General features: G+C 37.4%; 1 protein-coding gene across 3 annotated transcripts; it reads left to right on the forward strand.

Annotated features, from left to right (window-relative positions):
• Window positions 1-294: 294 nt before the first annotated feature.
• LOC135195532 (glyceraldehyde-3-phosphate dehydrogenase) lies at window positions 295-12194 on the forward strand. 3 transcript variants are annotated; one of them, XM_064221778.1, is made up of 3 exons: window positions 295-514; window positions 9297-9433; window positions 10750-12194. In XM_064221778.1, exons 1-3 carry the CDS (start codon window positions 310-312, stop codon window positions 11671-11673), a joined length of 1266 nt encoding a protein of 421 aa, XP_064077848.1. In that variant the 5' UTR covers window positions 295-309; the 3' UTR covers window positions 11674-12194. The 3 variants fall into 3 exon arrangements, with proteins under 3 accessions (XP_064077848.1, XP_064077850.1, XP_064077849.1); XM_064221780.1 differs by lacking the exon at window positions 295-514 and adding an exon at window positions 6222-6370; XM_064221779.1 differs by lacking the exon at window positions 295-514 and adding an exon at window positions 6452-6494.
• Window positions 12195-13806: the final 1612 nt, after the last annotated feature.

The following is a 13806-nucleotide window of genomic DNA, read 5'->3' on the forward strand; positions in this document are numbered from 1 at the left end:
CAGTTTCTGGCAAAGATATTATACCCTAAAATTAGCTACAGATTTATGATAAGGGTCCAAAAACGTTTTAAAAATGTTATGTATACGATTTTCAACCATCCCCCTCCTACCTAACCCGCACCCCCCACCCATTATATACCGCTTAGAACCCGTTCCCGCCCCGTCTATATATCGACATTCATATCGAACCATATATACTACACACCAACCACCCTAGTACCATGTTTAAGTCGACAGCCCTTGCTGACGTGACAAACACTCCGGTTCGTGTGAGTATGTGGGTCACGCCGCCCTTCCTCTGACACGCCCATGGGAGTTATTGCTTCCAAGCTGAGGAAGGCTGACATTCCGAGTCCCAGTCCGCACTCCAGCTCCAAAACTCCCTCTCCATCGACGCCCAGGAGGGCTACTCCTAGTGACAACGCTTCGTCCTCGGGAAGGAATTCGGAGTCTTCGGACGAAGTTGAAGAAGAAGAAGAGGAGGAGCCTAGGCCTACTTCACCAGAATCTGACAGTAAACCTTTATTATTATTATCATTATTATTTTATTTTTGGGGGCTTTCCATATAACCAGATGTAATGTATTATGTTTTTTTATGTATCAGAACCAGTTTCCAATCACCAATGACGTTCAAAAAACTATATAACTCGAACTGAAAGTGTTGCCATATGGCTTGGCTCCAAGACGGGAGAGTTCTTCGCTAAAATCTATAATAAATTAAATAATTTTTGCATGCAGGAATTCTTTCCTATCGTTCAGTTTCCACATTAAAATTTTTTCCACATTAAAGATTTACTCGTGTTTGTGCGATAAATAACGTGAATTTTACTTATCACAAAAGTACTTTGGCCTTTACGTAAATAACAGAATAGTGGCGTGGGATAAAAGATTAGTAAAGTGTGTCAGTGTGTGTTTGTGTAGGCCTATAAGGAACAATTGCATAATTTTTATGATTTAATATTCATTTCTATTTATTTATCTACTTATTTATTTTTCAGGTTTTCTTTTCAACATTTTTACAATTCTAAGTGTCTTTTTTCATTATAATTTAAAATCGTTAACTGCTGAACTACTATAGCAAAAAAGTGACCGTTTATAGATGCAACTCATACCAAGGTCACCAGGTTTTAATAAGTAGTCTGAACCTGCTTAGCAGATACATGTCCGCACTTTTATAAGTAGTTAGCAATGCATTGCACACTTAATGAGTAGTTGTCAAATAAGCTACGTACAAAACTTAACTCTGTCTCTAAAGAGAAAGAAAGAAATTAAATTATCAGTTAGACTTATATACTACAGGGTGTCCATAAAGTCCCAGTACCATTAAAAGTATCTATTGCCTAGAAAATGGTACTGGGACTTTATGGACACCACCCTGTACATCACTGGGAAAATAGACCCATTCATTTGCAACGCCGTATACTTATGTCCTGTAAACTACATTAGGTTGATTTATTGGCCTAATGTTTTGACACTACGTACATGCATACTCATGTGTTTACAACATTACTTTGTACTTAAGAAAGTCAATAAAGTAAATGAAGAATTATTGAAGGTTTTGGCCAGTCCTTATGACCTGTACACAAACATTTTTATTTATCGGCCTAATGTTTTGACGCTACATACATAAATATTCAAGTGTTTGCAACATTACTTTATATGTCAGAAAGGCAGTAAAGTAAATAATAAAGTAAATGATGAATTACTGAATGTTTTGGTAAGATTTGCACATTCAACTGACCTTTATAATTAAATGAAAAAAATTGAAAACCAGGTTTTTGTACTTCCTCTGTGTTAACAGTTAGACCTATGTGACGTTTAGACATCTTAGCTGAAATAAAATCTCACAAGTAAAGTAAAGTAAAAAATAAATAAATAAATAAATAACTTATTTTTAAGTCCCGAGTGAATTATATAGATAAAGAACATGACAAAACTTACATAATACCAAGATAGGACTAATACGCTAGACAAAACTTACTTTAATATCAAGATAGTTCTAATAAGTTAGGATTCCGCCACTTTTTTGCAGTTCCTGTGTGCTAGCGTTAGACCTATAAGTGACATTTAGACAACTTAGCAGGAAGTAGACCTATAAGTGACATTTAGACAACTTAGCAGAAAGAAAATATTAAAAGAGGGTGAAATACTTAGTTCTAAGTCCCTGGTAAACTTGATTGATAACAAACACGAAATAACTTAGATTCCAATACTTATTTTTTGCAGTTCCTATGTATTACCGTTAGACCTACCGGTATGTATACACCGTTAGACCTACGTATGTGGCTTTTAGACAACTTTACAGGGAGAAAACATAACAGAGTGGAAAAAAAAATCTTCTAAGTCCGAAGTGTCGTAGAGTTTGACTATAAGCTACAGGTACTACCCACCTCATTGCAGTCTTACCTGTATGATAATTCCGATAATTCCTCAACATCATCTCCAGAACTGCGTATCGGCCTTGGGGTGGCGCCATGCCTTCCTTACGCAAGTAAACTCTCTCTCTCTCTCTCGTGTAAATAAATGTGTATTGGCCAATGGTATCTTTTAGGAATCTGTGACGTTTGTTGTGTTAACACCACTGAATAATCTCTCTCTCTCTCTCTCTCTCTCTCTCTCTCTCTCTCTCTCTCTCTCTCTCTCTCTCTCTCAAGATAGTTTTAACAAAAAGTCGTAATTATCAAAATAATGGATGTAAAATTCTAGAGTATTTTAGATGGATCATTGATAATATAAATTATACTTTTGACAAAATAATCATAATTATTATTAAAATAACGAAAGTAAAATTATAGATGATTCCAGATGGATGATTTATAATTTTAACAAAAACTCGTAATTATCAGAATAATAAATATAAAATTATCGATTATTCCAGATGGATAATTGATAATTTAAACAAAACATGATTATCTAAATAATCGATGTAAAATTGGAGTATTCCAGATGAATAATTGATAATTTCAACAAAACATCATAATTATCAAATTAATGAATGTAAAATTATTGAGTATTTCTGATGGATAATCGATAATTCTGACTAAATAACCATAAATGTCAAAATAACGGATGTAAAATCAGAGTATTCCAGATGAATAATTGATAATTTTAAAAAATCCCAATTATCAAAATAAATAATGCAAAATTATTGAGTATTCCAGATGGATAATTGACCATTTAAAAAATCAAAATTATCAAAATAGTTTATGTTAAATTATTGAGTATTTCAGATGAGTAATTGATGATTTTAACAAAAATTCACAATGATCAAATCATGAAAATAATGAATATATTAATTATATAATACTTCAAGTAAATAATTGATAATTATCGCAAAAATTCATAGTTACCAGGATAATTCAATTGGTAAGATTAAGTTGGCTTTGTACAATTATTCAAGTTACGTTTTGACGTAAAAATTAATTAATAATTTTTGTAAATCATTAAGTTGCAATGAATTATATCGACAAGTTGTGGGAATTCGACTAAGTTACATCAAGTTGCTTGGAACTTAAGTATTAAGTTACGTCAAGTTTTTTTTGGAGGAACTTAAGTAAAGTTACGTCCAGTTGCTCGGAAGAACTGTGAATAAGTTATGTCAAGTTGCTCTAAAAAAAACTTAAGTACAGTTACGTTAAGAACTTGAGGAAACTTACATCATGTTGCTCAGAAGAATTTAAGTTACGTCGAGAACTTAAGTAAAGTTACGTCAAAGTTGCTCAGAAGAAGATGAGTTACACCAAAAACTAAGTGAATTTGCTCATAACTTAAGTACAGTAACGCCAAGAACTTAAGTAAAGTTGCTCAGAACTTAATTACAGTTACGTCAAGAACTTAAGTAAAGATACGTCAAGAACATAAGTAAAGTTGCTCAGAACTTAAGTACAGCTACGTCAAGAACTTAAGTAAAGTTACATCTAGACGTCAAAATTAATATCAACTGTATTTACTAAATTCGTCAGGTCAAGAGGTCACGCAAATGTGACCTCCCTACCTACCCTTCTCCCGGTCCCATTCCCCCAGGGTGGCACTGATGGTCACCTTCTGTGACCTTGGCTCGCGTCCACGCATGGCACTTATCCATGGGGAGGATGGGGGGAGGGGAGGGCGGAGGAGCCAAGACGATAGGGAAGGGGGAGATGGGGTTTGGAAGGGTGAGGGAGGGGGCCACGCCCCCTATTTTCGGGACCTGCAGATCTGCAGTACCGCTGGCCTGTTACCAAAGTCAACTTTATTTATTTATTTATATATTTATTTTAGTCCTTTATTATCTAGTCTTCCCAGTGGCTGACAATTTATTCTAATATTTATGTTTAATTTCTTTCTTTTTATTTGTTTATTAAACTTTTGTCGTAATTCCTTTTTTTTCAAGAAAACAGATTCTCTGTAATTATCACAATGTTGTATGCTTACATAAATAAATCACTATGTTTAGAAAAAACTGAACCAATTCCCCTTGTATATTTTAATAATTTACATATATTTTTTATGAATTTACTTATGAATTTATTAATTTATTTTCACTTTTGTAATGACTGATCAATTATTTCTGTATTTCCTGTTATCGTCTGTAATTTCTTTCAAATGAACATTGTAATATTCTTAGAAAGTTTGAATATAAAGCCAGTGGCCCTTTTGCTGGGCTTGTTCAATATGAATAGGGTTCATCTTCTGAATAATAATAATAATAATAATAATAATAATAATAATAATAATAACCAGGGCCATTGACCTAAAATTCAAGCTTCCAAAGAATATGAGTTTTCATTTGAAAGAAATAAACAGAATATAACAAGAAATACAGAAAGAAGAGGATCACGTGTTAGAAACGAAATAAAAGGTTAAATTATTAAATTAGGAGTTAGATAAAAATATAAATAAACTATTAAAATACAGTGTAAATTGATATATAAATATTTACACAAATTGCAAAGAATATATCAAACTGGTCGACTCTCAAGTTCACAATCTCCCCACTGTTATGACCACAGTCTAGATATACCTATATAAAGATATATATATATAATATATATATATATATATATATATATATATATATATAATATATTATATATATATATATGTGTGTGTGTGTGTGTGTGTGTGTGTGTGTATGTATAAATGAAAACCAGGAGTTCCCAGTGTAGGCTAGCACGTAGCATTGGGTTGTGGATACCTTGGGAGAGGAAAAACTCTCCAAATATCAAATACATCTCCCCATTTACAGCTGAAAATTCATAAAAATAATAATACAAAAATTTGCATATAGAAGGCTACCAGTTTTCAAAATCAATCAAATATCTGCAAGCACATATTTGGCAGCTATTGAAGGATTGATTTGATGACGTAAATAAATTGGGGGGCGCCTCTCCCACGCCTTCCCCCTACCCCCTATAAAAGAGTCGAAGTCAATCTGTATAATTTTAAGAGGATATTTCCCTCTGCTTTCAGGATCGCGCACAACAATCAATCTTAATATTCAGATCATGAACCTTGCGCAATCTAGAAATCCTTAATCCACCTAGCAACACTTCGGCACAAGATGTCTGCGCACGATTAACCTATTCAATTGGTGGAATAATCGTGCATAAGTCTACATTGATTGATAGGTTTCCTCGTCAACCATCGCTACGGGAAATTAATTCCATAAGGACGAACAAAGGTGAAATTTGCCTTTTGCGCAGTTCCCATGTTCCGAGTTATGTCATTGCAGTAGGAGTTTTGTTGCTATGGTTATTTATTTAAATGATTCATTGACGAACACCTTTATTTTAACATTTGTTTTATAGTTAATTCAACCGATAAATTACATAATTATGTAACGAATATAAACAAATGTTACAAAGTTATCTTATGACATTTGTGTGTCCTCGGAGATATTCTGAAGGTCGAAGCAGAAGGTTACAACGAGAACCGACGTCTGGGCATGCGCACACCAACACCCCTGGCGACAGTTGCTAGTTCCTCATTAATGTTTTAAAAAAATATGAACGAAATTCGTCATTGATTCAGACGTTCGTTGTACTCATCGTAAAGATTGTTTAATGTTGATCGTTAAATTTAGTTAAAAGGTTCGTGGAATATCGTACATTTTCGTAATGGTCGCCGAAGCCGGTTGGAGATGTAGTTGCCATTTTGTGATTAAATAATTTGATATTAGAAGGTTAAAGACGTTGATTTATTGCGTGACATCTGTCGAATTTGCATTCGCTCTCTCACCTGTACCTGTAGGAATCGGTATCCCGGCATAACGGCGCCGTTTAACCGTAATTCCACCCTGATTGGTCTAGCGTGATCACGTGACAAGGAGCACTGAATAAAAAAGACCCAACGGCGCTGTGCCGGCGTCAGTCTAGTCAGACCAGAGTGGTGAGCGCTAGTTCCTTAAGTCTGCTATAGTATTATTTAATCGTGAATATATTAGTGGTTTTTGATATATTGAAAAATATGATATTTCTGTGCCCTATGTATCGTAGGTTACTAAGTGAACAGCGTAGGTCTAGTGTCGTCGAATTATTTTAAAATCCGCTAGCTTCTATCCAACCGGCTTCAGCGACAGTCACGTATCAATCTACATTTTCGCAATATTTCCTTATTTATTTTTTATACTTAGCGTCTGCGTCTTCTTTTGCACGTACCGCCTTTTCGTTAACGTGGTAGTTGACGGTATAACGAGGGAATGGAAGTATATTCAGCCGGTCGAGGAATGTTTACTTTTTACATAATATCGATTTGATCGACGGACCCGTAGGAGGGGTTGGTAACGCCGATAATGGTGTCTGCTGTGAGGCTGTGTTGCTCGCTTTATTTTGGGAGAAAGCGTTATTTACCATGAAAACACTTTATTTTAGCCTTGTTTACAATGTTACTCATTTAGATAAATGCTAGGTACCTTGACAACTCGTTTGTTCGTTAAAAGTTGTGCGAAGGTTGGTAGCACCGGTCAATTATGGTAGAGCCTGTAGATGTGGCAATGAATGTATAGTTTTTTTCTTTGGGGGGTGTAAATGGAAACCAACCTTGTTTGCATTCTATTTACTTTTACTTAAATAAATGCTAGCAACCTTAACAGCTAGTTTGTTCATTTAACATAGCTGTTCGAAGGTTGGTATCGCCGGTGAGTTATGGTCGAGCCTGTAGATGTGGCAAGCATTTTCTCCTGTTGTGGGGATTAAACTTATATATTTTAGCATGACAGTGGCCTTACAGTGTCTTTATATTTATTATGACACTTAGAGAATCGCTAGCTTTTGTGGCGGCTTGTTTATTCGGTTAAATAACCCTCGATCGAGTGTCTGCAGCTCTAGATGCCTGCTCGGACTCTGTGGAGTGATGCCATGTAATATCTCGCCATTTTTATTTTAAGAGTAACTATTTAGCACAAATGTATTTCACTATTGCACTATTTTATATCACTATTGCTCTATTTAATTGCAAGCAATTAGTATGAAAGCTAGTTTATTTAAAAAGCGCTGCAAATGCTGTTTTGTTTTTTATGCACTTGTCAATGCAAGAATGGTTGAGGTGCCAGTTTTCATTATTGGTTTATATTAATTCGACAAATCTTTACTTTCGTAATTATATTTCTAGATAATTATTATTAATATTAGCAATTATGACAGCTCGATTATCTTTTAAAATTACGCAGCAAATGCTTAGTTTATTTTTTACGCAATTTGCCAATGCAAGAATGGAAGTATTGACGTATGAATAGATTATGCAAAGCTGGTCATTTGATATTTCTATATATTTTGGTTATTTGAGACTATTCTCAAATTTGAAACTGAAATTGGTTGAAACTGGTTATATTGAACTACTTTTCCTTTAATGTTGGCTATTTTAGCCATAAAATTGTTATATACTATGAAAATTAACTTTTTGTTATTGAATAAATGAATTTGGTTAAATTTTAACCATTCCTGGTGTTAACGAAGAAGGTACTAGGTTGATAATGTGTATCTAAGTAGATTAATAATACGTATCTTTCCAAGTAGATAGTATGTCTATAACATACTATGTCAGTGTCGTGTAAACGTTAATATATTTATAGACGGCTTTGCGAAATAGCTGTAGGTTTAACACTTCTCGAGTAGGTGTAATATTAAACCGGCTGGTATTAAACCAATACATAGTCCGTGTTAAACTAGAGTAGCTTTTTTCTATATTAAAATATTGAATATTAAACCATTTTGAAGATCTGGCTGTTTAAATTTACGTACAGAAACTTTAATCGTATACATAGACCTAAGGGAAAATGGCTCCTGTCTAGAACCGGAGCAAGATGGTGGGGGGGCCGGCCAGGGGAACTCGCGCCCGCCGGAGGTTAATGAACCTAGCAAGGTCGAACAAGGTCATGAGGACATCTCGCTTTTGCCTTGATGCAAGGTTACGTAAACGCGTCGTTCGCCATCTTTGGTAGATGTTTGCTCCATATTAGTCGTTACTTTTAACCTTTTATTTTTTTAGATGTTTAAAAGCCTAACTGGCAACAATTTTGAAAGTCTGGCTACGGAGCAATCGATTCTTTCATGGTCTCTTGACAACAGCGGTTGAAGTTGAGTGTTGTCACTTTTATATATTTATAATGGCTGTTACCTGGTTAAATTTACATCGCTATATTGATTTTAACACTTCGTTCATTCAAGAATAATGTAACCGGTTGTTCTTTTACTCGGTTGAATTTAAACTTATTGATTTTAATTTATATTATTTTATCATTTCGTTACCGGGTTAAATTCGAAGATAAATTGACTTTTGCGTTAGTTGCAGTGTTAATATATTTAGAGAATCTGTTAAGGTTAAATTTAAACATTGGATTTTCATTTATATTCATTTAACACTTCGTTGTTTACAGTTCTTTAACCGGGTTAAATTCGAAGTTGAATTTAATAGAGCGAAAGTTGCAGAGATCTGTTAAATTATAAGACACTATAGTGAGACATGGAGCGTAATATTACTATAAATTAAGACCTGGAGTTCCTATATAATATATAGGAACAATTTGATAGTATGCACGTATACACAACCACATTCCATTTGGGCAAGTCTGTGTAAGGTCCTGAAAGCTCCGCCTACAGTCATTATACGGAAGACATCTGTCAGAAGAGATCGTAACACTCTCTCTCTCTCTCTCTCTCTCTCTCTCTCTCTCTCTCTCTCTCTCTCTCTCTCTCTCTCTCGTCTAGACTTATTTAATTCTCGAGATACTTTGTTTTTTCTCTAAGTCGCGATGCTCTCTCTCTCTCTCAATAATAAAAATGATAAACTAATTCCAGCGTTCCTTTGTTTTTTGCAGAAGTTCTCTCTCGACACCTCACCCCTACTAAATCTTCCACCACCAACTCAACCACCGCCATGTCTAAGATCGGAATCAACGGTTTTGGCCGCATCGGTCGCCTCGTACTCCGCGCTGCCCTCATGAAGGGCGCCGAGGTGAGTCGCCGCCCTTACTCCTTCGTCAGGTGGTACTTCTTCTCCCCCCCCCCCCCCCTTTCCAGGTTCTCTTCCCCCTTTAATCTTTGCACCTATATGCCCATATCAAGGTCTTGTATATAGTACTCCCACTCGGTACTACGTATATGGTCCCCCAACCATAGTACCGTAACCCCCCCCACCCCCCCCCACGAATTACTAGTACCCTACCGTAACCCCCCCCCCCACGAATTACTAGTACCCTAACCAACAAGGACCATATCCCCTCCCTCACAAAGTACCTTGTCCCCCCCTTGCTACTAATCCCCCCACCCACACCTAGGTACCGTTATCCACCAGCCTAGTACCTTGCCCTCCCACGTATTTCCGTATCCCTTCCCCCACCTAGTAGCATATCTCCCATCTTAGTACTATACACCCCCACCCCCCCACATACATTGGTCCATATCCTCCCAACTTGGACATAATCACTTCCCTCCCCACTACTGATCCCGTTACTTCGGATGTCAGCTGTTGAGAGTCCATACAACACTCTCTCTCTCTCTCTCTCTCTCTCTCTCTCTCTCTCTCTCTCTCTTTAAACCCGTTGCTTTTGAGTATTGTAAATATCGATACTTTTGGTTTTAAACATATTGGTTGTTAAGTTTAGCTTATTGATAGTTTTCAATAGTTTGCAAATATATTAAAAGATATATACTTCCTGTGGTTGAGTTTTGCCAGGCAGGTCAAGAAGACTTGAATTGGTAGTTTCTTTGATCAACATTTGTGTAATGGTTCTCATTTCATGTTTTCTGATTTTTGTTATTTCTATTTTTGTTTGCAATTACTTTGTGGATAATTAATAAATATTAAAAGATACTTCCTTGTGGTTGAGTTTTTGCCGGGCAGGTCAAGAAGACTTGAATTGGTTAGTTTCTTTGATCAACATTTGTGTACTGGTTCTCATTTCATGTTTTCTGATTTTTGTTATTTCTATTTTTTGTTTGCAATTACTTTGTGGATAATTATAAATATAAGTGGGATTAACTCAACTGGTTTAACTTGAATGACGTTCACATTACATTTAAAATATTGCTAAAACTGACTGGTTAAGCTAATGCAGTGTAGCATTTTTAGGCTAATGCAGTGTAGAATTTTTAGGCTAATGCTGTGTTACACAGCATAGCCTGTGTAGCATTTTTTTAGGCAAATGCCGTGTAACATTTTTAGACTAATGCAGTGTAGAATTGTTAGATAACTAGGCGGTACGACTTGCAAACGCAGTCATTCGTCTCTAATCGCATTTGTGCTAAATAATCCTCAATTTAAATCTGCAGGTCGTCGCTGTGAACGACCCCTTCATCGCTCTAGACTACATGGTCTACATGTTCAAGTACGACTCGACCCACGGTGTCTTCAAGGGTGAGGTGAAGGCCGAGGACGGCGCTCTGGTGGTCAACGGCCACAAGATCCAGGTCTTCAACGAAATGAAGCCCGAGAACATTCCATGGAGCAAGGCTGGCGCCGAGTACATCGTAGAGTCCACCGGCGTCTTCACCACCATCGAGAAGGCCTCCGCCCACTTCCAGGGCGGCGCCAAGAAGGTCGTCATCTCCGCCCCCTCCGCCGACGCTCCCATGTTCGTCTGCGGCGTCAACCTGGAGAAGTACTCCAAGGACATGAAGGTAGTCTCCAACGCCTCATGCACTACCAACTGCCTCGCCCCCGTGGCCAAGGTCCTCCACGAGAACTTCGAGATCGTCGAGGGCCTCATGACCACAGTCCACGCCGTCACCGCCACCCAGAAGACCGTCGACGGACCCTCCGCCAAGGACTGGCGCGGAGGCCGTGGCGCCGCCCAGAACATCATTCCCTCCTCCACCGGCGCCGCTAAGGCCGTCGGTAAGGTCATTCCAGAGCTGAACGGCAAGCTCACCGGTATGGCCTTCCGTGTCCCCACTCCCGACGTGTCCGTCGTCGATCTCACAGTCCGCCTCGGCAAGGAGTGCTCCTACGACGACATCAAGGCCGCCATGAAGGCTGCCTCCGAGGGGCCTCTGAGCGGCGTGCTTGGTTACACCGAGGATGACGTCGTCTCCTGCGACTTCACCGGCGACGAGAGGTCGTCCATCTTCGACGCTAAGGCCGGTATCCAGCTCAGCAAAACTTTCGTGAAGGTCGTGTCCTGGTACGACAACGAGTTCGGCTACTCCCACCGCGTCGTCGACTTGTTGAAGCACATGCAGAAAGTAGATGCCTAAGAAGGAGTCTTTGAGGAGGGGAGAATGATGACCTTTGCTTACAGTATTCCTTTGGTGGAAGTGGACGAAGGTTTATTTTTTTCGTTTAAGGGGGAGGGGTGGGAGAAGTTTGAAGTCGTTAGTAGAAGTCGTTCAGGCATCAAAGAGATGCTGATAACGACGAAGATGATGAAAGTACACACGAAGGAAGAAGTATATGTGAACCACTTGTAAATTTAGAAAAGAGTAAATTTTTATATTTTATTAGCAGTTATGACCAAGTTTCGTGTGATTTTCTTTTCCCAGTTCTAGCAGAAGTATGATGGAAAGCTTGCTAGCTAGGATTTAGTTTCTTTTATTTTATTTAAATGGTCAGAAAGGAAAGCGGAACAAACCTTGTCATTGTTATCACTTTATATATTTTCAAGGTACAGTAATGTTCTCTTTGTGCTAGTCCTACAAACCCTATTGTCTTTGTTGTCTTTAAGAAGTATGTAATGTATAAGTTGACCGACTGGATGGCCAATAAAAAGATTTATTTCGTTTGAGTTTTCTGTTGTCCCGCAAGGTTGGAGTTGTGCCTCTTAGACAAGTCCTGTACTGCAGGCTCTTAATCTCTGGATCTTTGGGTTTAGACTTTGAAGTTTCCTATTATACCGCAAGGCGCGAGTCTAGTGCCGCCTTAGAAAAAAGTAAAGTAAGAATTCTCATACCAGAGTTTGATCTGGAGCTTGATGTCTTATCAATCTTTTGGTTTAGACATTGAGTCACGGTTATGGTATCCCACAAGGCTGGTGTTGAGTGCCGCCTTTGAAATTGTAGGAAAGGCTACAAAATCAAATGTAAGAAGGGTTTATTTGAGGCTTGAAATGTCTATTGATCATGATTTAGTCCATTATGGTTGACGGTACTAACTGGAATTGCTCTACGTTACATTATTCCAAGACTCATAAATACCAGGTCTCGGAAGTGTTTTGCAAACATTTTCAATCTGAGTGAGTGAGTCGAGGATATTCAACCATCACGTCTGCCCATGAATAATGTGATCATGTTCCATGGTTTCAGCTAAAATCAATTCTGGAGTGTTCCCTTTACATACGAACTTACCTTAGCATATGCTGAATTTTGTTAAAGAGTTCTGAAAGTAACTTTGACTTTTTAAGATACCCTCAACCTGCAAACAAAAATAGAAACCCCTTCTCATATCCAACTGTATTCTTCAGTTGCAAGGGCAATTAATTGGTTACTAAGAACGGTTAACCAATAATTTGATAAACTTCTTGTAAAACAGAAAATGTTTGTAAGTTATATATGTAAGACTTGCACCACTACCGAAGCTCAAAATATGTATCTATAATAATTCCATTAAATGGTCATTTCACTATCTGTTTAGATACGTGAACCACTAATATATTTTTATATATAAACAAAATAAGTCTTAAGATAGTATTTCAATATGATAAGACTTTGAATGACAGGCTAATGAATAAATTTGCTTCTAAATCTTGAGTTACTGATATGAAAGCCATATCCTGACCATTCGCAACAAAAGTCATCCTGGGGAAGTGAGTCAAGGTTTTGACACAAGGCCACTACTCTTACCAAGCTTTTGAGAGCTAAGAGTGTCTTCCTGCCTTCAAGGACAAAGCCACTTGTACGAGGAATGAAAAAATCTTTGTTTTGACGAAACTTAGAACGATAAAGAGCCCACTTTTGACAGAGCGGTAGTGAAAACACTGTTTTTCTAACTTTTTCACAAGCAATACAAGTATCCAAGCAGGCAAGCACTAAGATGTGTGTAGACCGATTGACAGAATGGGGGGTACACCCTTCGTGATCTTGGCTGCTTGAAAAAGTCAACCAGTTATGTAAAGTACAACAAATAGTTGTTAATAATATAACATTTATTACAAATTACTAAAAATCAGTACATAGAGATGTACTACATCATCATAAAGAAATATAATCTTATATGACGTTAAAGGTGCCTTTATCAGCACAGGCTCTTGCTTCAAAAGATGACACCCAGGAGATAGACAGATGACAAACTGTGCTTTGATTGTTTTAATGGAGTCCACTGACCTTGTCACAAAAATAGCCGAAAAAAAGCTGTTGACCTTCATAAAGGTTAGGTGGAATTTGAGCCAAATGTGA

This window comes from Macrobrachium nipponense, chromosome 16, assembly GCF_015104395.2.
Source record: "Macrobrachium nipponense isolate FS-2020 chromosome 16, ASM1510439v2, whole genome shotgun sequence".
NCBI classification, from domain to species: domain Eukaryota; kingdom Metazoa; phylum Arthropoda; class Malacostraca; order Decapoda; family Palaemonidae; genus Macrobrachium; species Macrobrachium nipponense.